We start from the raw sequence: 23,731 nt of genomic DNA, 5'->3' as shown, positions 1-23,731 counted from the left end.
AAAGAATGAGTCACTGACAGGAGCAGCCACAGTTCTGGAGCTCAGGCGGCACCAGCTCCAGGGCACAGAGTAGCTGCAGAGTTCAATGGTGGGATTTGGGAGCTGGGTGACAGGAGAGGGATCATAGTGTTTCCCTGTGACTCAGGTGAAATCTGAAGGCCATTTGCCTGCATGCCTTACCCAGGATCCTACAGCTTTGGCCTGGGATACTGAGCTTTGCCTTCCAGGGCTTGTTTCCTTCCCTCCATACCATATGTATACTTTGAGGCTCCATCAGCTGGGGACCAGGCACAAAATCTGCATCGTGGCCCCCATGCAGCTTATTAAGGTTCAAGGTTCCACCCGCACCCCCTCCGACCCCAGACACAGGACCTCCCTGTCTTGCTGCAGTGACCCTTTACTGAGAAGCGGCATGGCAAAATGGAAACATCACTTGATGCTGGAAAGCCCTGGGTTTGAATCTCAGGTCTGCACTTACTTGGGCAAGACACTTAACCTCTCTAAGCCTTGATTTTTCTTGCCTGGAAAATCCCATCATCCTGTGCAAGAGGTGAGCCCATGAGGAGCCTGATGTTAAATCACTTGTCAGCAAGCTGCCTCTGAGTCAGGGTTTCATGCGTGGCAAAGCAGCCACCTCGCTGTGAACTATTGAAAAGCCAGCCCTTGACACAAGCAGCTGCCTCTCAGTGACAAAACAGGGCTGACGATGATCGTGTCTACCTCACAGGGCTGTCGAAAGAAGCAAATGCAATTGCGTGTGCAGAGGCACTTTGGGAACTGCAGAGAGCCAGCCCAGTGAGGTGGTATTATTCCCAGAACAAGATAGTAAAGGAGAGGGCAGGGAAAGAATAAGAGCTGACATCATTTCTAGGAGCAGGACAGAGCCCAAAAGAACAAACGAGCCTAGGACCACAGTGGTCCGTGCAAGTGGAGGCTGTTTCCTTCACTGCTGTAACCCCAGAGCCTAGCCCCATGCTTGACAAAGTAGGCACCCAGTAAATACTTTTCTGAATTGCATGACATTGAATCTTTGTGTTCCCAGTGCTTGACATATAATCGGTGCTCAATAAATGTGTGTTGGACTCATGCACAAATCAGCAGAGACTAAAACCAGAGTGGCAGGCCCCTAGCCCAGTTCTCCGTCTTTGAAACTAACACCAATTTCCATCACAGACATCCACTGCCCACCCCTGAGATCAGGGGTTCTTAACCTAAGGTCCATACATCTCCCCCAAAATTATGTGCAGAATATAGTGTGTGTTTGAAACATATCTTGCTGGATTAAAAAAAAGTCAGACTTCTACCCAGAAAAATATCTAAATAAATCCTGCTCTGAAAGATGTACATCTACCAGTTGCCCAGTAAATACCCATCAGTTGGATCCATCTGGTCCCCAGGGCTGCCAGGTGACCAGTAGTCTTAAAAAAATTGTAAGCCACCCCCTCTCTGAGCTACACATCTAGGGCCCTACGAGCCTGCCGTTTTTCCTACCACCTCCATAATGTGCAAGACAGTTAACCTATCTTTCATATGCAAAAGTAATGATCACACATATTCCGAGGGACCTGCCTCCGGAGTGGCTGTTCTGCTGCTGGGTGGGTCTCACAGAGCCACGCATACTCTGTCAATTTCTTACATCCCAGTGTATGCATTTAGATGTGACAGGTGGGAGTCGAGGCCTGAAACCTGAGAATCCTGACTAGGCTTCATGATATCAACTCAGAACTTTGATCTTTTTGAAAAAAATATCTTTCTCACTACAAATACATGTGTGCATGTGTCTGTATATGTATACACACACATATATATTTATCTATTAGAGGAAATTTAGGATATGTAAATGAAATCACCTCTAATCTCACCCCACCCCAAAGACCTGGTGTTACTACCTGGCTTTAGTCTTCCCATTTACTGTGTACAACATTTATTAAGCACTTACTGTGTGCCAAGAGTTCACTGCTCCATGCTGTATGATCTCTATCTCATGTTAACCTCTAATCTCACATCAGGTATTTGCTATCTTTTTATAGACATATTTATACTTTCTTAATTTTTAAGGTCAGTGAGATTATACTGTTTTGTAACCTTGCCTTTCTTAGTCCATACCATCAAAATTTTTTCCCATGTTTATCAAATATTCATCAGCAGAGTCATTTATAATGGCTGCATAATGTTTTATTGCAGGTAAATTCCGTGCTTCTCAGACTGGGGTGCATGTATCCCTGAGGGCAAAGCCATAGGATAAATGTCACACATCTTCCTGAAGCAAAATTTGTGATTCAGAGCTTTAGGAGAGGGAAATAAAACACATTATTTTCATATCAAAACGAGTACAAATATATCGTAGTGTAGAATACAGAACACCCATATGTCTTAATACAGGCCAGGCGCAGTGTCTCACGCCTGTAATCCCAGCACTTTGGGAGGCCAAGTCAGGCAGATCACCTGAGAGGTCAGGAGTTCAAGACCAGCCTGGCCAACATGGTGAAACCCCGTCTCTACTGAAAATACAAAAATTAGCCAGGCTCAGTGGCTTGTGCCTGTAGTCCCAGCTACGCAGGAGGTTGAGGCAGGAGAATTGCTTGAACCGAGGAGGTGGAAGTTGCAGTGAGCCAAGATCACGCCACTACACTCCAGCCTGGGTGACAGAGCAAGACTCTGTCTCAAAAAAAAAAAAAAAAAAAAAAATGCAGCCAAGTCCAAGATCATGTTATTCCCCATAGTCCCATGTTCCCTCTCCTCTGAGGTTTGCAGAAACATCTAAGAAGCGCTGAATTCTAGTTCAAGCCCTTCTTTTTACAGATAAGGAAACTGAGATCCAGGGAGAAGAAGGGATTGCCCAAGGTCCAAGTATGTGCTCTGCAGAACCAAGGCACAGAAGCCAGGTAACCCCTGGGTCTGTCCCTTCCCACTGTTCCATATTTGGCATCACCTGTCAACTGTGTGTGGACAGAGACCTTGCCCCTTGATAAATCAACCCCCTGCTTATCAATAGTAGCAACTCTTCCCTTCCCACAAGATCCTTCTTTTAGCAGCAGCTTTTCCTTTTTCACCTTGCTCCCAGGATCTGAGCTGACTGCTCAGGTGGTCAGGAACTATAACCTCCATGGACAAAGGTAGATGCCCTCCCGTGACCCTCTTAGACTCCACTGGCTCTTAGATTTATTGCTTAATGCACTGTATTGTAAACATGTCTTTACTGGTCTGTTTTAGCCACGAGACTGGAGCCTTTTGAAGGCAAGAATTATGTGTTAGCATTATAATCTGCCATTTATTGGGTACTTACTAAATGCTGAACACTATGCTAGGTGTTTCATCTGTAGTATCTAAAATATTTATAACAGCTGCCAGGCGCAGTGGCTCACACCTGTAATCCCAGCACTTTGGGAGGCCAAGGTGGGTGGATCACTTGAGGTCAGGTGTTCAAGACCAGCCTGGCCAACATGGTGAACCCTGTCTCTACTAAAAATACAAAAATTAGCCAGGCGTGGTGGCACACGCCTGCAATACCAGCTACTCAGGAGGCTGAGGCAGGAGAATTGTTTGAACCCAGGAGGCGGAGGTTGCAGTGAGCCAAGATCGCGCCACTGCACTCCAGCCTGGGTGACAGAACAAGACTCCATCTCAAAAAAAAAAAAAAAAAAAAAAAAAAAAAAAATATATATATATATATATATATATATATATCAGCTTTTCAAAGTATGTATTATTATCTCCATTTATCAGGCAAAAAAAAACTGAGTAAAAGAGTATCCTTTGCCCATCATCATTCACTCATTTAGTAAACATTTATTGTAGCCTTACACACCAGGACTTATGCTACATGCTGTAGACATCGGGATGAACAAAGCTGATACCACTCTGCCTTCATGGAACTTCTTGGTGGGTAGAGGAGATGATATTCAAAAGTTATTTTACAACCCATGGCAAGTGTAATGTAGCCTGAAGCCTATCTGACTGCCCTGGATTGAAGCCACCTCCACCCCTACCAGCTAGGCAACCTTGAGCAGCTCTGTTAATCTCTCTGCACCTCATCTTCCTCTTCTGTAAAATGGGGATAATAGTAGTAGCAACTCTATAGGGGTGCTGTGAAGAATAAAGAAGTTAACCCATGTAAGGCACACAGAGAAGGGCCCCTGCACATTCCAGGCATATTGCTGCTGCTGCTGCTGCTGATGATGATGATGATATGAAGGAGAGGCATGGGGTGCTCATAGGTGATAGAGCAGGACCTTCTTCAGGGGACATCTGATTGAGGTCTACAAGATTGTTACCTTGGCAAAGTGTGTGGGAGGCAGGGGAGGGGAGCAGGGTGTTGGAGGGATGTTCCAGGCAGAGAGAACAGCATGTCAAAGCACAGGGGGCGGGCTTACCTGAGGAACTGCAAGGAGTGCAGCTGAAATGGGCCCGGCTGGGAAGCGGGAGCCTGTGCTACAAACACAGCTCCAGGATCGGGTTCTCTGCACCACAGTCTTGATCCAGGCCATGGGAGATGCTCAGTAAATGTTTGTCAAGTGAGCGAGCAGCTCATGGGCAAACAGCTATATTGGGCCCACATGGTTCTGTTGTCACCCAAGTCCATTGTCCCATATACAGCATGATATGTAGACAGCCCCTTCCCAGCTTTCAAACTGTATACATCCATGTTTTGGTCCCTCTCCTCTTGACAGGGAACATCAAGAAGATGTCCCCATTTAGGGACATCCATGTTTAGGTCCCTAAATCCTGTGAGTTTGGGTGCAGACCTCCAATATCTGGGACTCACCGAAGTGGCCGCAGCTAGAATCCCCGTGCTATAGCCAGGGGCTCAGATCTAAGCCAATGGTATTCAGACTCTTTAGTAGCAGAACTCTGCCTTGAAATAATCTTAGCAGAAATCCAGTATATGGTACAGGGACAGGCAGAGCTTCTGCCCTTGAGGGGCAGACATAGGGCCTCAGCCCCTGTGCACCTGAAAAAACACGAGGGCTCTGTAAAGCACAGTTAGAAAAACTAGGGTTGAACCCAAACCCCATCTTCCAGGTGGGGAAACAAGATCCAGAGAGGGAGTGACTCTCCGGAATCACTAGGGACAGACCCAGAAGTGGCCCCAGACATCTGGTATCAATTCTGCTACACCAAGTTTTTCCTGCATTTCGCCCTAACTGCCCCCAGCCTCTCTCAGTGTGCAGGGAGTCTTGAGATGGGGTGGGGGCACATGGCTGTGGTCTGTCAAGAGTCCGGCCTCCAGCCCCAGTTGGGGCATGGCCCACATGAGACAAAAATCCACAGGGCAGGCGTGGGTGGGTTGCTCAGGGTCATAGGCTGGTTATGCCATGTCTTTTTTTTTTTTTTCTGCTGCTGCTGCTTTTTTAATTGAGTTTGAGGTGGTGGTTTTTTGTTTCCTTAAGAGATAGAAAAGAATGAAGCTGCGTAAATACAACTATATTAACTCCCTGGAAAACCTCCTGCCATTTTAACTCTGTTACTGGAGAAATAAAAGAGAAATAATTTGTCCACCCACACTTAGCTCTTTCTGACGAAGGTAGGTGAATATTGCTTTGCTAATCGAGGGTGACTGCTGGAAGTGGAGCCACGCTGACTGATCCCAGATTGAGAGGCAGCCACAGCCACCCCAGAAGGGGTGGCAGAGCTCTGCCTGTGGACAGGGCCGGAGTCATCGGCCCGCATGGCCCATCTTCCACAGGTCTCCCCCAGCCGATAGTGATGGAGGCACTGGACGAGGCTGAAGGGCTCCAGGACTCACAGAGAGAGATGCCGCCACCCCCTCCTCCCTCGCCGCCCTCAGATCCAGCTCAGAAGCCACCACCTCGAGGCACTGGGAGCCACTCCCTCACTGTCAGGAGCAGCCTGTGCCTGTTTGCTGCCTCACAGTTCCTGGTAAGGATGGCACAGGCCTCACAAGGGTCTGGAGAGAGGGTGGGCGGAGGGCCAGCCTCCCACTTCCTCCCCAGGATGGCCACCTGGAAGGCAGGAGGATAAGGGGCCTCCCTGGTGTTCCTCAGGAGCTCCAAGCCCTCAAGGCTGGGATGAGGGGAAGGCTGGAATTCTGAGCTACCACATCAGCAGCTGAGACCTCACAACCTGCCTCCCTAACCTAAGAATCCGGAACACAGGGCCTCCCCGACCCCTGACCTCCCAGCCCTGCAGCGTTCTCCTAAGAACTCCTGTCTGTGGAGGCCTTTCTGGGAGACTACCCTTTTGATGTACATATTTGTGAGGTCCTCTCTGGAAAGGGCTTTCTCTTGGTTCCCTTCAGTCAGCTTTTCTCCAGAGAGAGTCCTGAGGCCTCCCCTGGGCACGCAGCACCAGGGCCCTGCTCTCAGCTGCCCAGTCTGGACCTTAGAGGTTCAGGAGCCTCCATGCAGGGCCAGGTTGAGGCCGCAGGTGAGCTCTGCCGGGGGAACACGGGGGAAGGGGCCGGCTCCATACTCATCCTGCTCCCCTGTGCCCCAGCTTGCCTGCGGGGTGCTCTGGTTCAGCGGCTATGGCCACGTCTGGTCACAGAACGCCACAAACCTCGTCTCCTCTTTGCTGACGCTCCTGAAACAGCTGGAACCCTCGGTGAGTAAGCTTTGGGGAGTCCTGGGGTAGCAGGGATCTGTTGGGGGCCTCTAGTCCCACCCTCCCCAACCTCCAGATTGGGCTTCTCTGAGTTCAGAAGATACTTCCAAGCCCCTGAAGTTCTTCTGCCTGCTCCCCACCCCAGACCTGGGACGTGATTTTCAGAGTCTTGGTTTTGTCGTCATTGCAAGAGCTGAGAACTGTGCCCCCACCACCACCCTGACCTGTTTATCTGATGTTCCCCAGGCCTGGCTTGACTCTGGGACGTGGGGAGTCCCCAGTCTGCTGCTGGTCTTTCTGTCCGTGGGCCTGGTCCTCGTTACCACCCTGGTAAGGCGCCTCCTGACCCCAACCTCAAGGTTGTCCTCCTGTGACCTTGAGGCCTGGATTTCTACCAGCTCCCATCTGACTTACAGGCTGGACGTTCTGGGTGGGGCAGGGAGGGATACCTATCTCTTTGCACAAGTGTGCCAGCCTGGGGCAAGAGCCTCCCCCTTTCCGAAAATTGGTTTGCAGTGATCTGGGCTAAGGAAAGGGGATGAGACAGGGAGAAGACTGGTGTAGGAACTCCCAAGCCCCGCTGAGAAGGCCTGAAGCCACAAGAAACAGAGAGCTGGGAGAGGGAGGGGCAGGGAGGGAGAGTGAGCATGGAGCCTTCCATCAAGGCCAGGGCAGTGCCTTGTGGACAACTCCCAGGAGAGCAGGGCTGCTCTAGACACACTGAGGGAGTGGCGGGGCGTCAATCCCATGGGCACTCCAGGAACACGGGGGGCAGCCAGCATGGTCCCAGATCGGTGATGCTGTACACCCCAACCAGGTGTGGCACCTCCTGAGGACAGCCCCAGAGCCACCCACCTCACTGCCCCCTGAGGACAGGCGCCAGTCAGTGAGCCGCCAGCCCTCCTTCACCTACTCAGAGTGGATGGAGGAGAAAATCGAGGATGACTTCCTGGACCTCGACCCGGTGCCCGAGACTCCTGTGTTTGATTGTGTGATGGACATCAAGCCTGAGGCCGACCCCACCTCGCTCACCGTCAAGTCCATGGGTCTGCAGGAGAGGTGGGAGGGGTGGAGGAGGGGTGGGCTCCACGGGCCCTCGAGCTCTTAGCTCCTGATCAGAAGAGTGGATGCCTGACTCTGACTCTCGGTGCCCAGGGCAGAGCTGGCCTCATAGCGTAGCCAGTGTAGATACGTGCTATCCAGGTCATTCATAGAGATCAAAGTGCCCCAAGATCAATGCTGAGAAATACTGTTACTGCACATGCACACATAGGTGTACACATGTTCACACACACTCTCCCATGCTCAAGTAAGTTTGGGTGCGTTTCTTTGCTGCAGGACTTGTCAGGGCCTTTAAAATGCTTGTGTTCATTGTAAACCAGCAAGGGGGCAGTATGTGGCATTTCCCAAAGTCACTTGACCACAGAACTCTATTTTTTTTTTTTACTTTTATTTTGGATTGAGGGGATACATGTGCAGTGTTGTTACCTGAGCCTATTGCATAATGCCGAGGTTTGGGGTCCAAATGATCCCATCACCCAGGTACTGAGCATAGTAGCCAGCAGTTAGTTTTTCAACCCTTGCCCGCCTCTCTCCCTCCCTCCTCTAGTAGTCCCCAGTTCCTATTGTTGCCATCTTTATGTACCTGGGTACCCAATTAGAACCTGTTTTTATAGGGTAGCTCATAGTGTTCCACAGAGCACACTTTGAGAAGTGTAGACACCCTCTTTTCAGAGTCTAGGTGGGTAAGCCAGATCACACCAAATTTGAGTTACCCGTGTGATGTCATGGAAAGAACACTGGGTGTGGAGTCAGGAAACCTAGCTTTTTGTTTCAGCTCTGCCACCGCCTTACTGGGAGAGCCTGGACAACTCTTGGCCCTTCATGGGGACTCAGTTTCCCCTTCTATGTAATGAAGCCCCATCCTGTCCTGTGGTCTGAGACTCTGAGTATAGTAGAGTTTGCCCATTGTAGACATCCTTGCGGCCACCATGCTTCTCCTGGGACTCCCTCCTTCCTGACAGCTGGGGTCCTGTCCTCTCCTGGACAATATGTCCTTGACTCACCAGCAGCCTCGTCCCAGGGCTGTTGGGCCCAGGACTGCAGTGGGGAGGGTCTGGAGCCATCCTCTCAGGCCCAAGCCCTGCTTCTGTGCTTCAGGCAGGTGACCCCTCTCTGAGCTTCCTGGGGATCACAGGGTAGAACTTCCTCCAACGGTGATGGAGGAGAGTCCAGGGTAAGGCCATGTTGGGGTAGCTTTGGATGGAACTTTTAGAACTGGAGCCCCAAATCCCCGCTAAGTTAACATCTCCACTGCAGGAGGCAGGAGATAGGGAGTCAGGCCAATGCCTCAGGGCTGAGAGTCACGCTTCTTTGACAGGGGGTCTTGTCATACTCCCACTCCTCTTCCTCAACCCCACTCTGTTCCCAGCTGATCTCTCCCTCCCTCATTTTCCCACCCCTGGAGACCCCAGCTCATGCCCGTCCCTCTGCCCCAGAGGCTCACACTCCCTTTCCTGGTCCTTCCAGGAGGGGTTCCAATGTCTCCCTGACCCTGGACATGTGCACTCCGGGCTGCAACGAAGAGGGCTTTGGCTATCTCATGTCCCCACGTGAGGAGTCCGCCCGCGAGTACCTGCTCAGCGCCTCCCGTGTCCTCCAAGCAGAAGAGCTTCACGAAAAGGCCCTGGACCCTTTCCTGCTGCAGGCGGAATTCTTTGTGAGTTCCCTTGAGCCGGTCGCCCCACTGTGTGCAGACCCATGTCAATCATCCACCTACCCAGGTGGTGGAGCATGGTCCCTGGAACTCAGCATCTGCAGTAGATTAGTATCACTTTATTATCAGCTCTCCCACCATCTTGGGCAAGCTGCTTTCCCTCTGAGCTTCAGTTTCCTCATCTGGAAAATGGAGATGAAAATAATAGAATTGTTGCAAAGATTAAAGAGACTAATATGTGCAGAGCACCCAGCCGGGTGATGGAGGTACAGTGACAATGCTAAGTCTTTATTGTCCAGTGCTGTGCTCTGAAAGCCACAGAGAACCTTCACTTCTAACTCTTGTGTTTTCCCACTTTCCTCCTGCCGAGCGTTGTTCTTCTGCCTTTGAAATCTCTCTAGTGGCCTCCCCTCCTTACCACCCCTGGGGCCCTAGCTTAGGTCCTAATCACCTCCACCCTGGCTTCTGCAGCAGCCTCCAGCTGCCTCCTATTGGACTTCGAGGGGCTCAATAAATGGCACCCCTGTTTCCCTGCTTGAGTGCTCAGCCAGTTAAGAGCTAAGGCGTAGAAGATCACAATGTCACCTTTGTTGTCAATAAAATAAAGGTTGGAAATGAGCTTAGCAGGGTATAGCAAGAGTGAGCCTCCCGATACTGACACCCAGAATTAGATGCACCTTCCACCCTCCGCAGGGGTGCCGGCATATCTTGGACCTTGCCCCATGGGGGCACCCCTATAATTCTTTCCTGGCAGGAGGACCCTGAGAGGAGGAGGAAGGAAGGGGCTGAGGCTCCAAAGCTCCATTCCTCAACCAAATTCACCAAACAGGTAACTCCTCACTTCTGTGAGCAGGAAAAGGCGAGAGGCCAAGAGTATCTGGGGCGAGTTCCTCCTGGTAGAAGCCAGAGGGGTACGGAAGCAGGTGCCTCCTCCCTCATAGCTCCCTTCCTTTGGCCTCCGCCCTGGGCCTGTCTGGACCAGGTAGCTCTCCCCTGTGAGAAGACCTCCATCACCATCTGATCTGCTGCTCCAAGTTCCCCAGAACTTGGTACCACCTGCATACACCATCAGCACACCTCACCTGGTGTGGCCCCAGCCTCCTTTTCTAGCCTTATGCCCCCATGCCCCACCCCTGCAGGGACTGTCCACTTCAAACTGGGCCAGCCTCGCCTGTGCCTTCCTCCTGCCGTGACTTTGCTCACATCATCACCCACTCCAGACGCCTCTAGAAAGCCTTCCTCAACCACCCCAGCCTCAGCTCCTCCTCTGAGCTCCCACTGCCGTCATCTCCCCTTCGAGAAAGAATCACATCCTCTACCTCATTTCCTGTTCGGTGGGTCACTGTTGAGGAAGGAGCGTGGCCTGAGCACCCACTCTGGGGGCAGTTTTGCATGTGTTGTATTTTTATTTTGATTTTCACGATCCTGGAAAGTGTTATGATCCTCATTTTCCAAAGCCCATACTTAGTGTGTCCAAAAACAATGAACAGTGTGAAGCTAGGTGCAGTCAAGGGCTAAGCTGGTGGACAGACTGGAAGGAAATGCAGAGGCAAGAGGCATGGAGAGTCATCCTGGAGGATGTCAGAAGGAGACAGACTCCTAGGTGAACTTTTTTTTTTTTTTTTTTGAAACAGAGTTTCACTCTTGTTGCCCAGGCTGGAGTGCAGTGGTGTGATCTTGTCTCACTGCAACCTCTGCCTTCCAGTTCCAAGCGATTCTCCTGCCTCAGCCTCCCTAGTAGCTGGGATTACAGGGGCCTGCCACCACATCCAGCTAATTTTTGTATTTTTATTAGAGACGGGGTTTCAACGTGTTGGCCAGGGTGGTCTCAAACTCCTGACTTCGTGATCCGCCTGCCTCGGCCTCCCAAAGTGCTGAGATTACAGGCGTGAGCCACCGTGCCTGGGCAGAGGTGAACTTTAAAGGGTGGGTGCAACTTGGAGAGATGGGGGTAGGGGAGACCAGTGCCCTCAGGAGGCAGAACGTCACAAGCTCAGACTCAGAGGCAGGACTGAGAACAGCAGATTAACAACGGGAGAAACAGGCCTAACTGGAAGTAAAGGGAGGCCAGATTTGAGAAGCCCTCACATGCCAGGAGAGAAGTTCAGACTCAGAGCTCTGGACACAGACAGTGGTTGGGAGGTGCAGATACTCCTGGGATCTCAGAAAGAGGCTTCTCTCCTTCTGGAGAATCAGGGAAGGCTTCTCAGAGGAGGCGGGACATGAGATGAGGATGGGGTGTGTGTTACCACAGAACAAGCAGCACGAACCCAGGTCCCGAGATAGGGATGCCCGGGGAGGAATGCTGCCCAGGGAGCGTGGAAGAAGGCAGCCATTGGCCAGGTCACTTTTTGTCTTTTTGTTCATTCATCAGCTATTTATTGACTGTCTATATATGCCAGGCTGGCTCTCCATAAACAATAGTCATTATAATATTTGTTACGCACTCGGCATGTGCCAGGCACTGTTCTGAATGCTTCGTGAGCACTAACTCTCTTAATAGTAAATGTTTGTTGAATGAATGCGTGCACTCAAGCCAGTCCCTGGGCTAGGAGTTGGAGGCACAGCGTCCCCTGGATTCAAACATCTGTGAGGGCCCATAGCTGCTCACACCTCGTGTCCTCCTTCCACAGGAAATCCCCATGAACTTTGTGGATCCGAAAGAGTACGACATCCCTGGGCTGGTGCGGAAGAACCGGTACAAAACCATACTTCCCAGTGAGTACTCGCTGCCCCAGAGGGATGGGGGCAGGCTCAGCTTCACCTGGGGACCCCCTCACCCTGAGGAGGACCGTAAGCCCACAGCTGGGCCTCCAGCGGTGACGGGACACTCATCACTGGAGGAGGTGGGACAGAGGGCTGGGGGTTGCTGGCTGAAGGGAGGCACCACCCCGGTGAGGCCAGAGGCGAGTTCATTTCCTCACACAGCACTCTGTGGTCCTTTGCCCTGGCTGGCCACGTGTTGTGCTGGGCCCTCTAGAAACCCAGAGAGAAAGGGTGGTAATGACAGCAGCTCCTAGCCACACTGTGGTAACCGAAAGGTCACTTTTCGCATCCTCTATCTTTTCCGAGTGGGCAGATTTTAAGGAAAGGAAGTTAAGGCTTAGAGAGGTTAAGTGGCTCACCCGCAGTCCCACAGCTAGGAAGTGCAGAGCTGAATTTCAGACCTGGGCCTCTGTGATCCCGGAGTCAGGCTCTCTGTCTACACTGTGTGGAGTGTGGTCGGGTTGTAAGCCCTCTAACAGGGACATCCACTCCCACAGGCAAATGAGTTGTCTCTGTCAGGGAGTGAGCTCCCTGTTACTCGGTGTATTCAAGTGAGGCGTCATGAGCAGTCCCCTAGAAGGTCTGAAAGGGATTTTCCTCCCTTGGGAGCAGTTAGACCAGGTGACCTGATGCTCCTCTTTCAGCCCTGGGGTATCGTTTTCAGATAACTTTTATCAAGCCTCGATGAGCCTGCCACCCTCGCCAAGTTCTGACCCCAGGCCCCAGGGCTAGCCTGGGCGTTGACTTGTTGAAAGTGAATCCCCGTGAACCACTCCATTCAGTTTGTGGAGTAGCAAGGCTTTTAAAAAGCAGTTTTGCCATCAGCATCTCCAACAACATGTAAGATGTCATGACTTATTTTTAACTTTTAAAATATCGACTTGTAGTTGCTATGGTTACACAGTCTCTAGGTAGTTCCGGTTAAACAAAGCGCCATTTAAGGCCAGGATGCATTATTCAGGGATGCTCACCTCTTCCCTCGTCTTGCCCTCCCCGATCCCAGCCCTACCTGGAGGCAGGGACTCGAGTATCCTAGAACCTTGGACTTTGCTGGCCGCTCAGAATGGCCACTGGGGGAAGGTGGGAGCAGACCAGGATGCCATGCAGTCCCTGCTGCATTCCGAGAGGCTGGAGCTGCCTCCAACCATGCCCTGAGCCTCCAGGCCCCCAGCCCAATGAAGAATCTTGTCTGTGTCCGGCAAGAATGGACCCTGTGCCCTCAGAGACTGGGTTGGGGAGTGCAGAGGGCAGGTGAGGCTGAGCAGAGGCTGCCTCTCAGATCCAGGACATGCTGAGGTTTGTTCTCTCATTCACTGGGCACACACTTCCTCAGCTCCTGCCCCAGGGGCTGAGGATTTAGATGTAAATAGGACACAGACTCTGTGCACAAGGAGCTTCCAGCCTAGTGGGGGAGAGAGGTCCATGCACAGTTACAGTCAGAGTGACCAGTAACCCACAGGCAGCATTGAGAACAAGATGCTGGGAGCAATTTCTGTCCCCTTCTCCGCTGTGTCCCAAGCATCAAAGCAGTGCTGCCTGGCACATGGTAGACATTCTGCACCTATTTGGATTGTTTTCATTTTTGTAGAGGTGGAGGTCTTGCTCTGTTGACCAGGCTGGTCTCGAACTTCTGGCCTCAAGCTATCCTTGCCTGCTTCGGCCTCCCAAAGTGCTGGGATTATAGGCATGAGCCACCATGCCAGGGTCTGCACCTATTTGAATGAATGAATGAATAATATCTCTCAAATCTACATCCTCTTCTCCAGCCTCGCCGCCAAGTGATGTTTTTGAGGTTAGGGCTTTCATGTTGCCCAATTCCAGGGGACACCATTTACATAGACTACATTGACATAAGTGCCCCCCGGAGCCATGCCGGGCTGGACAGCCCTGTGATCCTTGACACTTCTTACTTGGATCATTGCAGTAAACCTCTAACTGGTCTTCTGGCTCCCACGCTCTCCTCTCCATCTTCTACCATTGCCACCAAAATGAGGCAAAACAGAAATCTGATTGTGTCATTCTCTTCCTTAAATGCCATCATTGTTGTCACCCTTGTAATCCTCAGGTTTAAGTCCAGCTTTCTTTTTTTTTTGTTTTTGAGACAGAGTCTCACTCTGTTGCCCAGGCTGGAGTGCAGTGGCACAGTCTCGGCGCACTGCAACCTCTGCCTCCTGGGTTCAAGCAATTTCTGGCTAATTTTTGTATTTTTAGTAGAAACAGGGTTTGACCATGTTTGGCCAGGCTGGTCTCCAACTCCTGATCTCAAGTGATCCGCCCACCTCAGCCTCCCAAAGTGCTGGGCTTACAGGCTTGAGCCACCACTCCCGGCCTAAATCCAGCTGGTTTATAAGACCCTTTGTTACCTGGTTCCTCTCCAGCCTCACTACTCACCACTCCCTACCCTGCGCTGTGCATGTGAATCTGACAGAACAGCATTGCCTGCAGACAAGGAGAAGGGAGATGGCCCACACAGAGCTTCCTGCCCCTCTCTGCTGCAGGTCCCCCAAAATCCCCCTTCCCGCTTACCCTCGCTCCTCTCCATCCCTGCCACCCTCTACACCCCCTCTTCACAAGAACTGCCCCAAATCACCTCCCAAAACCTTAGACAGTGGGGTTGGGCTAAAGAGGCGAAGCTTGTGCCCTTTACCTCCCCAGCTTCTCCTACCGGGTTTAGGATCCTTCTTTTTATCCTTTAACTTGTGGAACTTGTAATAATGTCAGTAATAACAGCAACTGATACTTTGTGTTGGTCCTAGTTACTGGTATAAGGACTCTAGTTGTTAAAGTTAACTCCTTTACAAGATAAGCAAGGTCATTGTGGAATGACCATCCCCAGGTTACAGATAAGGCACAGGGAGATAAAGTAAATTGTCCATATTGACACTGCTAGTAAGTCAGAATCAGGATTTGAACCTAGCCTCTCTGGCTTAGCAGTGTAGACTCTTAATGACTCCCCTATACTGCCTGTGAGAGCCTCCTAATGTGCACACTGGAAGTGCCTTTAGTCCAGTCCTCCCTATTATAGGAAAGAAACTGGGTCCTGGACAAGTGGGCTGATGACAAAACTAAACCAGAACCCAGGAATCTGGGGCCCCAGCCAGCTTCCCCCTTACCCCATACAACCTCAGTCTCGGCCTCTGCAGGCTGACAGAATAGTCAGTGCAGGGAGGCTCTAGCTGGAACAAAACAAAATCTACTCCAGGAAGAAGAGCAGGGTGGGGGCTTGGCACAGTGGCTCATGCCTATAACCCCAGCACATTGAGAGGCCGAGGTAGGAGGATCACTTGAGCCAGGAATTGGAGACCAGCCTAGTCAACATAGCAAGACCTCATCTCTACCAAAATAAAAATAAAAAAATAAATTTAGCCAGGTGCAGTGGCACATGGCTGTAGTCCTGCTTACTCAGGAGGTTGAAGCAGGAGGATCACTTGGGCCCAGGAGTTTGAGATGGCAGCGAGCCATAATCGTGCCACTGCACTCCAGCCTGAGTGACAGAGACCCTTTTACTGTGGGATTTGACATGTGAATAAACTGAAAGGAAAAAAACCTTTTGCATATGTGGACATGAGGCTAAGACCCTATAGTCTTAATCCAGATAGAGGAGACTATCGTTTTCATGTTAATAGCCTTCCTCAACCTTCTACTGCCGAATCTTAACAGCCCTTTATATTTATAAAGCACTTTACAGTTTATACAGAACTTTCTCATCTCTTTTCTCATTCATCTTCCCAACAGCCCAAGCAAGTAGGCATCTTTGCCTCCATTTGACAGATAGGAAAACTGAGGCTTAGAAAGGCCATGTGTTTTACAAGCCTGCACAGCAAGTCAATGACAGCGTGTACTCAAGCTGGCTGTCTCTTGCTGAACAAGATCTGTACAGGAATTTCCCTAGGTAATTCCATTCTTGACTTAGCTGTCTCCTCTCCAGAAGCTAAGACGCAGTGAGTATAGGGCAACTTAAGAGGCATAGGCTAAGGATAGAGACACAGGTAGAGACCCGGGGATCCCCCTCTCTCTCCACCCTCCTTCTCATCCTGAGTCCTCACCTGCAAAATGAAGCATGAATGGGTCAGTGTTTTGCTGCTGGGCAAGGGAAGGAAGAACTGCTAAGGTCGCAGAAGAAATGTGGGTATCCTGGAATAGGCCAGAGAAGGTGGGCCCTGCACCAGAGGGCCCAGCTTCCAGCCTTACTTGTCTCCCACCACCCCAGACCCTCACAGCAGAGTGTGTCTGACCTCACCAGACCCTGACGACCCTCTGAGTTCCTACATCAATGCCAACTACATCCGGGTACGTATTCCCACCTTGACGGCCTCTTGCTGAAGGGGAGGCCTGAGTCGATGGGATCCATCCTCCAGCCTTGTCCCTACACCAGTCTGGCTCCTGCCAGCTCCTGGGAAGAGCCTGAGTGTGGGGATAGGGTCCTGGGAGCACTGCCTCTGACCCTGACAGCCTGGACTTGGCTGGCCGCAGGGCTATGGTGGGGAGGAGAAGGTGTACATCGCCACTCAGGGACCCATCGTCAGCACGGTTGCCGACTTCTGGCGCATGGTGTGGCAGGAGCACACGCCCATCATTGTCATGATCACCAACATCGAGGAGATGAACGAGGTAGGGACCCCCGTCCCCATTCTGAGTGTCTGCTACATTGCGCCCTACACTAAGTGTCTTGTTCTCAAATTAATCTTTATGACAATCTCACGAGGTCGGCGGTGTTCACTCCGCTGCCAAGATGAGGAGATGCGAGGCTTGGTGAGGTTAAGTCATTTGCCCCGGGCCTCCCAGATAGAGGCATGCCTGGAGGTGGCCTCTCCACTTCCGGTGCCCGTGACCTTAAACACAGCACTCTGCTGCCTCCCAGCCTGCCAGGACAGATGTTGGCTACTCCTGTACCCGTAAGGGCCCATTTAACTGAATCTCCATAAAAGTCCTTCAGATGGGTAGCACTTCTGTTTTCCCGAGGAAGAAACTGAGTCTCAGGAAAGGGAAGTAGCTTATAGAGTTTGCAGCTGAGATTTGAACCCGACACTCTGTAGCGGCAACCCTGTTGCCCTTGTGTATCTCTCCGCTGGCCCTGAAGAGTGTTGTGGAGAGTGTGGGAAGGGAACAGGATTGTATGGCAGCCTGATCTGGGCCCCTGCAGAAATGCACCGAGTATTGGCCGGAGGAGCAGGTGGTGTACGACGGTGTTGAGATCACTGTGCAGAAAGTCATTCACACGGAGGATTACCGGCTGCGACTCATCTCCCTCAAGGTGAGGCCTGGGGCAGGGCTGGGTGAAGCTGAGGATGAGTGTAGGGGCTTAACTGGGGACTCCACAGAGAACAGGTCCCCGAAGTCCGCTGTAACTGACATAAAAGCCAGTGTCACTCCCAGATTTTCTGATAATTACGGATGAGTGAGAGGTGAATGGACTTGGGGGCCAGAGGTAGAATCAAACCCCTTGCATTTCCCAGTCCTCAGTTACATTTCATGCTGTTGGGCTCTGTCTGTCTATCTACTCTGTCATTCATAATGCGTACGAGCTATGCTTCAAATTTACCCAAGGCCAGGACTGTCTGGATGAGGGGACTTCAGCAGCCCCCAGCACTGTGCTTATAATTGAGGGTTCATCATGACTTTGAGATTCTCCGTAGAAACATCTCTTCACCTGGGATCCTGGGCTTCTGGCCTGTAGTGCCCAATCTGTCCACAAGAGGGCAGGCACTCTTTGCTGCTTTGGGGTTGTACAGGGAGGCTGTGGTTACAGAAAACAGCAAGAAAAAGGAAGACACACAAAATATGAGCAATACAAAACAGCCCAGAAGAGTGGGGGAAGGTATCCTCCCACCCTGAAGTTGTGCTTCTTCCAAGATCAGCATAATAGAGGAGAGTGTTCCTTTGAAATCGGGATTAGTGGATTCTGTTTGTGAGAAATAAGACCCATGTTTAGGGAAGGCTGTAATAACCCCAAAGGCTGGAAGAGGTGAACTAGGCATCAGGAAGCTGATGCCCTATCCAGGAGCAGCCAAGGAAGTTCATTGATGCTGACAGCCACAGGGGTTACTGAGCACAAGACCAGAGACTTGGCCCTCTGAGCTGCTCCCTCTCCCACTGGATAGGGGCTAGGTAGGGTGTCAGGAGCATCTCAGCCCCCAAGAGCAGTTGTCCCCACAAGCAGCTCTAAGATCCAGGTCTTGTTGGGGGGCATGAAGGGCCAGGAAGTGAAGAGCAGAGGTAGTGGTCGCTGTCACAGCCAGGTAACCCAGGACTTGAGAAAATGGCTTCCTGAGTAGAAATTCCCCAGAAAGCCAGGTTGAGATGAGGCAGGGCTGCTCACCTTCTCAATGCCTTGGAGATGATGAGGGAAGAACCAGGGCATCTTGGAGTTTGATGGAATTTACTTTTGTCCATAAGACATTACAAGCACCTGGCCTGAGCTTGGTTCTGGGTTGGGTACTATGAACACAGAGCTTCCCAAAGCTTGGACTTTTTTCTTGAGAAGCATGTATAAGATGGTAAGTACTGAGCTAGAGATAGGTATATAGAATATAGGATATGTATATTATATGATGTTATATTGGATGAATATAGGATATGTATATCATATATGTATGTATATATGTATGTATATACGATATACATATCCTATATATACCTATATATAAAATATATAAATATATAATATATAAAATGTAATATACATAAAATATAAATATATATATAGGTGTATATATATATATGTATAAAAGGACACTCTGCCAGCTAATGTGCTCAGGGAGGGCTTCCTGTAAGTGGTGGTGCTGAATGGGGTCTTGAAGGATAAGTAAGAGTTGACCAGGGGCAAACAAGTCAGGAGAACATTCCCAGTGAGAAAAAAATAAAAGTAAGGACATGGAAGATGGAACACTTGTGTGCGTGTGTGTGTGCATGTGTTTGTGTGTGCTGCTGAGATTTTTAACTACAAACCTTTTGGAGTGTGGGAGCATTGAGTACAAGTATGCAGGGGCAGGAGGTGTGTCTGGAAGGGCAGGCCCTGTAGCAGTTGTCTTCCTAGCCAGGCGAAGGACTGAGGAGAGTGGGTCTTATTCTGAGAGCAGTGAGAGACATCGAAGGATGTTGTGGTCTGCTCAGGCTGCTCTAACGAAATACCATAGACCAGGTAGCTTGTAAGCAACAGGTTTATTTTTCACAGTTCTGGAGGCTGGGAAGTCCAAGATCAAGGCACCATGACCCTGGTGAGGACCCACTTCCAGGGTCATGTCCTCACATCGCAGAAGGAGTGAAAGCTCCTTTTGTAAGGGCACTGATCCCATTTGTGAGGGCTCCGTTCTCATGACTTAATCACCTCACAAAGGCCCTCCCTTCAAATACCACCATGTTGAGATTTGGTTTCAACATGTAAACTTAAGGGGACACACACATTCAGTCCAAAGCCATGGGTTTTCAGCAGGAGAGCAGCATGTCCAGATGTGTGTTGTACACAGACTATTTGGACTCTGTGGATCTGAGACAGTTGGGGATGAGGCAGAAATCTCCTACACTCGAGCAATGATAAAGGTCAAGGTGGCAGTGAAGCGGGGAGTGTGAAGAGGTGGTAAAACTTGCAGCACTAATTGCAGCACTAAGATAGAGGCGAGTCACGCAGATGCAGGCGCAGGTGAGGCACAGCAAGAGGCGAAGAAGAGTCCCGGGGCTGGGTTATGTGACAAAGGGATGACTGGGGGACCATTTGTTAAGATAAGGAACCCTGGAGATAGTAGTAAATCGGAGAAGGGGCTCTTGGCCCCTCTTGGATGATCCTGAAGTTGTTGGGGCAGGACCAAAGACAAGTTCCATGCCAACGCCGCTGACCAACCCCCAAAACCGAGCTGGCTTTGGGTCTGTGTCTGGTGCCACTGGGCAATGTGGCCTAGATGGAAGGGTGAAGGGGTCCCACTCTCTGTGTGCTTCCTGTGTTCTTCCTCCTCCCATCCCATCTCTATCTCTGGGTGGTTTGTGAGCTGAAAGAGTTCACACGTACCTGGGGTGGGCCTCTGTCTCCTCGACAGAGTGGGACTGAGGAGCGAGGCCTGAAGCATTACTGGTTCACATCCTGGCCCGACCAGAAGACCCCAGACCGGGCCCCCCCACTCCTGCACCTGGTGCGGGAGGTGGAGGAGGCAGCCCAGCAGGAGGGGCCCCACTGTGCCCCCATCATCGTCCACTGCAGGTGGGTCCTCCCAGCCAGCCACTGGAGCGGGGCAGCCCCCCACCCGCTGGGCTGCCCTGCCCCTCATCCCACCGGTCCCCTCGGCCCTCAGTGCAGGGATTGGGAGGACCGGCTGCTTCATTGCCACCAGCATCTGCTGCCAGCAGCTGCGGCATGAGGGTGTGGTGGACATCCTGAAGACCACGTGCCAGCTCCGTCAGGACAGGTCAGCCCACGGGCGGGGGTGGGGACACTCAGGGGAGCTAGAGCCCCGAGGGGGTACAGGGAGAGACCCACATGTGCATGGGGCGGGGGGGGGGGAGGGGGCGAGGGGCAGATGGAAAACACTGGCATGGACTGATGGGCAGACAAGGAGTAGCGAGGACAGTTGGGTAGAGGGGCAGGATCCAGACAGTGGGGGGGCGGATGAAGAGGGAAGAAAAGCAGAGCTGGTGGACAAAAGGACAGAGGCTGAAAGCAGTAGGACATGTCATCTGTGTCCCTGATAGGAAGGGGCAGAGGGTAATGGTTGGCAAGGGTTGGTCTCTCCAAGATGCGCAGGGACAAGGCCTGGCAAGTGATTGCTACTCCATGGCTTTTGAGGCACCCTCCCACAGCCCATCCCTCCACGACCCTGCCCCCACTGTGCATCTCTGCCGGGCAGGGGCGGCATGATCCAGACATGCGAGCAGTACCAGTTTGTGCACCACGTCATGAGCCTCTACGAAAAGCAGCTGTCCCACCGGTCCCCAGAATGACTGCGCTTCTACAAGGTTCTCTGGGCACTGCTCAGCCTGAGTCTCGGCCCCCAGCCAGGGCCCCGCCTTGGGTCCTAGGCCTGCTCCCCGCTTCCTCCCCTTCAGTCAGCTCCCTCTGTCCTCTGTCAGCCTGGCCTGGCCCCTACCCTCCAGCATTGCTCTTCCTACTGTACATATTGGGGAGTGGGGGGCAGGGTCGGGGAGGGACATGCCAGGCCAGGCCTGGGGCCCCAGGGCCTGACCCACACCACGCAGATCCCGGGCCCCAGTTTTTAACGATGGTTCCATCAATACCTGATCCAGAATGTTTCCGTGCTACACTTTGTGTCCTGCTGCAGTGTGTTCTGTCTGTCCATCCATCTCTGCTCTCTGTACCGGACACTGTGTCTCCTCGGCCAGGAAGGGGTAATGAGCTCCAGCCCCTAAGCAACCGGACTTGTCAGCCTCGGCTTCACCCGTACTTCTCCCAAAAGGCAGATGACCGGGAGTTAGGCATGGGGAGCTCCGGAGGGTTACCAGAGAGCTTTCAGCTGAGGGAGAGTTCTCTAGGTTGGAGTGGGCATCACAGCCAGGGTGGCCTCTGGGTGTCAGATGTCCTCAGGAGGGTGCCCAGCCTGTGAGGCACTGGCAAGGTAGGGGGCAGATGGGGCATGGAGAACCCAGAGGATCTAGGCCCTGTTGGGGAGGGGAGGGGAGCTCAAGGTTTGGGTGGGGACTCAGCCCCAGATCTGTGTGAGGCATTTTTCTGTGTCACTGTGGGAAAGCCTTCCCAGAAGTCTCACTGCGTGTCGCTCTGCGTGTGTTCCCATGTCCATGTGTGTGTTGAGAGCCCATCAGGAGGGCATGCATGACTCTTTGGCAACATGTGTTATCTTGGAGCCACGTGTTTTTATTGCTGACTTTAAATATTTATCCCACGGCAGACAGAGACATTTGGTGTCTTTTTATAATTCGCTCGTGGTCATTGAATAGAGCAATAAACGGAGCATTTTGAGCAAAACTAACCTCCTGGGTCTGTGTGATTTGCCTCTCCCCTCCACTGCCTTCCTTCCTGTACCTGGGACCTGGGTCTTTGTGCCCCTCCCCAGCATGAGCACACAGAGAGCTTGGCCCTTCTGCTCACTGGAGCCCCTTGTGGAGACTGGGAGTATGGAGTAAGTCCAAATTCGTAAAGCCAAACTGGGAACGTTCTGCAGGATTCTCACACAGCCTCAGCCCTGGCCCTGACAGATGCTCTGGGCCATGGGGAGCCTCAAGGACAGGTGTGGAAGGCTTCCAAGGAAGGCACAGTGGCTGGCAGATCACCGTTTCCAACAGATGTGCCAGAGAAGCCAAGGCTAGAGCAAGGAGACATTCAGGTCACACCCAGGCCCCTCCCTGTTGGCCAAACACTTATCCCATGTTAGCTCCACAGATCCCAACAGCAGCTGCAGCCCAGTAATTTCCCTTGTAAGGCCTGGGCTCAGAGTAGCTCCTCCCAAGGGGCCCAGGGAATCTGCATGTGGGCTGAGATCCTGAGCCATCCTGGACACTCCTGCTCTATTCTTGTCCCCTGCCCCCCTGGGATGAAGCAAAAGTAGCCATGATGCCACTGCTGGCAGATGGGGGTCACCCCAGGGCAGAAGGAAGGGTCCAGGGCAAGGGTGCTGACCAACAAGTCCTTACAAGATGCCAGAACCTTGGGTGGAATCCAGGGTCCAGGCATGCGGGGTGTGCTACAGATGATGAGAAAACAAGAGGGTGGGCTGGACACGGTGGCTCATGCTTGTAATCCCAACACTTTGGGAGGCCAAACGGGGCAGATCATGAGGTCAGGAGTTCGAGACCAGCCTGACCAACATGGTGAAACCCCATCTCTACTAAAAATACAAAAATTAGCCGGGTGTGGTGGTGCACGCCTGTAATCCCAGATACTCAGGAGGCTGAGGCAGGAGAATCGACTGAACCTGGGAGGTGGAGGTTGCAGTGAGCCGAGATCGTGCCACTGCATCCAGCCTGGGTGACAGAGAGACTCCATCTCAAAAAAAAAAAAAAAAAAAAGAAGACGAAAACAACAGGTGGCTGAAGCAGCCCAGATGGAAGAAGTCCTTGAGAAGAGGCGGCCATACTCTCCAGTCACCCTCAAGCAGAGACCTCCCCACAACCCCCAGAGGATGGGCCCTCCTACTCTTCTACCCAGGTTAGGGAGATTGGGCTGTTGAAGTGGCAAGAGGAAGGAGAGCTAACATTTCCCTGTCCTTCCCCAGGGTGGCCTTGTAAAGATACTCAGGCTGTGTATGAACCACACATAGGAGTGCAACATGAATGGGAACCCCTGGATTTGTGTAGCAACGCAGCAGATCCCAGAGGCCCTCCCCAGTTCACCCTGTCCCAGTCCCTGGAAAATACAGACCTGTTGCTTTGCTCCCTGAGCCCTGCTGGACTATGCATGCACATGTACCTGAGTGTATGCCCATGCACACACACTACCCTGAGCCCCTCAGCTCAGAGAGGTCCCACCCAGCAGCAGTGAGAGCCAAAACCTGTTCCACAAGGGAACAGAAAAAGTACCCCTGGACCACCACCCTCAGCCTCCTTCCTGCCTGGCCTTCGGTGTTTCCCCCAGCCTGGATCCAGCCTTGCTTCCTGCCTCCCCTCTCCACTGCCCTCCCCCTCCCCCCACAACCAAGCGGTGTGTCATCCAGCTGAGACAGCTGCAGAGCCAGAGTAAGGAATCGCCCCCAGGGGGCCAGACATTTAAGGAACGGATGACACTGG

At 51.9% G+C, this 23,731-nt stretch overlaps 1 protein-coding gene across 6 annotated transcripts in view; it reads left to right on the top strand.

Moving 5' to 3' along the window:
• Positions 1–21,978, top strand: part of PTPN5 (protein tyrosine phosphatase non-receptor type 5) — a 62,934-nt gene extending 40,956 nt beyond the window's left edge. For 4 of the 6 annotated variants that reach the window (XM_030829288.1, XM_030829284.1, XM_030829287.1 and 1 more), the window contains 12 exons: positions 5,687–5,880; positions 6,457–6,564; positions 6,811–6,894; positions 7,382–7,623; positions 9,094–9,283; positions 11,914–11,998; positions 16,257–16,336; positions 16,520–16,657; positions 17,190–17,300; positions 20,077–20,237; positions 20,329–20,442; positions 20,881–21,978. In XM_030829288.1, the coding sequence (XP_030685148.1) occupies positions 5,687–5,880; positions 6,457–6,564; positions 6,811–6,894; positions 7,382–7,623; positions 9,094–9,283; positions 11,914–11,998; positions 16,257–16,336; positions 16,520–16,657; positions 17,190–17,300; positions 20,077–20,237; positions 20,329–20,442; positions 20,881–20,974 (1,601 nt within the window). In that variant the 3' untranslated portion in view covers positions 20,975–21,978. Of the gene's footprint in view, positions 1–2,702; positions 2,886–5,390; positions 5,525–5,686; positions 5,881–6,456; positions 6,565–6,810; positions 6,895–7,381; positions 7,624–9,093; positions 9,284–11,913; positions 11,999–16,256; positions 16,337–16,519; positions 16,658–17,189; positions 17,301–20,076; positions 20,238–20,328; positions 20,443–20,880 lie in introns of those variants that run through there. The other 2 variants (XM_030829289.1, XM_030829290.1) reach the window with 2 other exon arrangements.
• The last annotated feature ends 1,753 nt before the right edge of the window (positions 21,979–23,731 follow it).

Source organism: Nomascus leucogenys, chromosome 15 (assembly GCF_006542625.1).
Source record: "Nomascus leucogenys isolate Asia chromosome 15, Asia_NLE_v1, whole genome shotgun sequence".
NCBI lineage: Eukaryota > Metazoa > Chordata > Mammalia > Primates > Hylobatidae > Nomascus > Nomascus leucogenys.
This window is presented reverse-complemented; position numbering and strand designations above follow the sequence as displayed.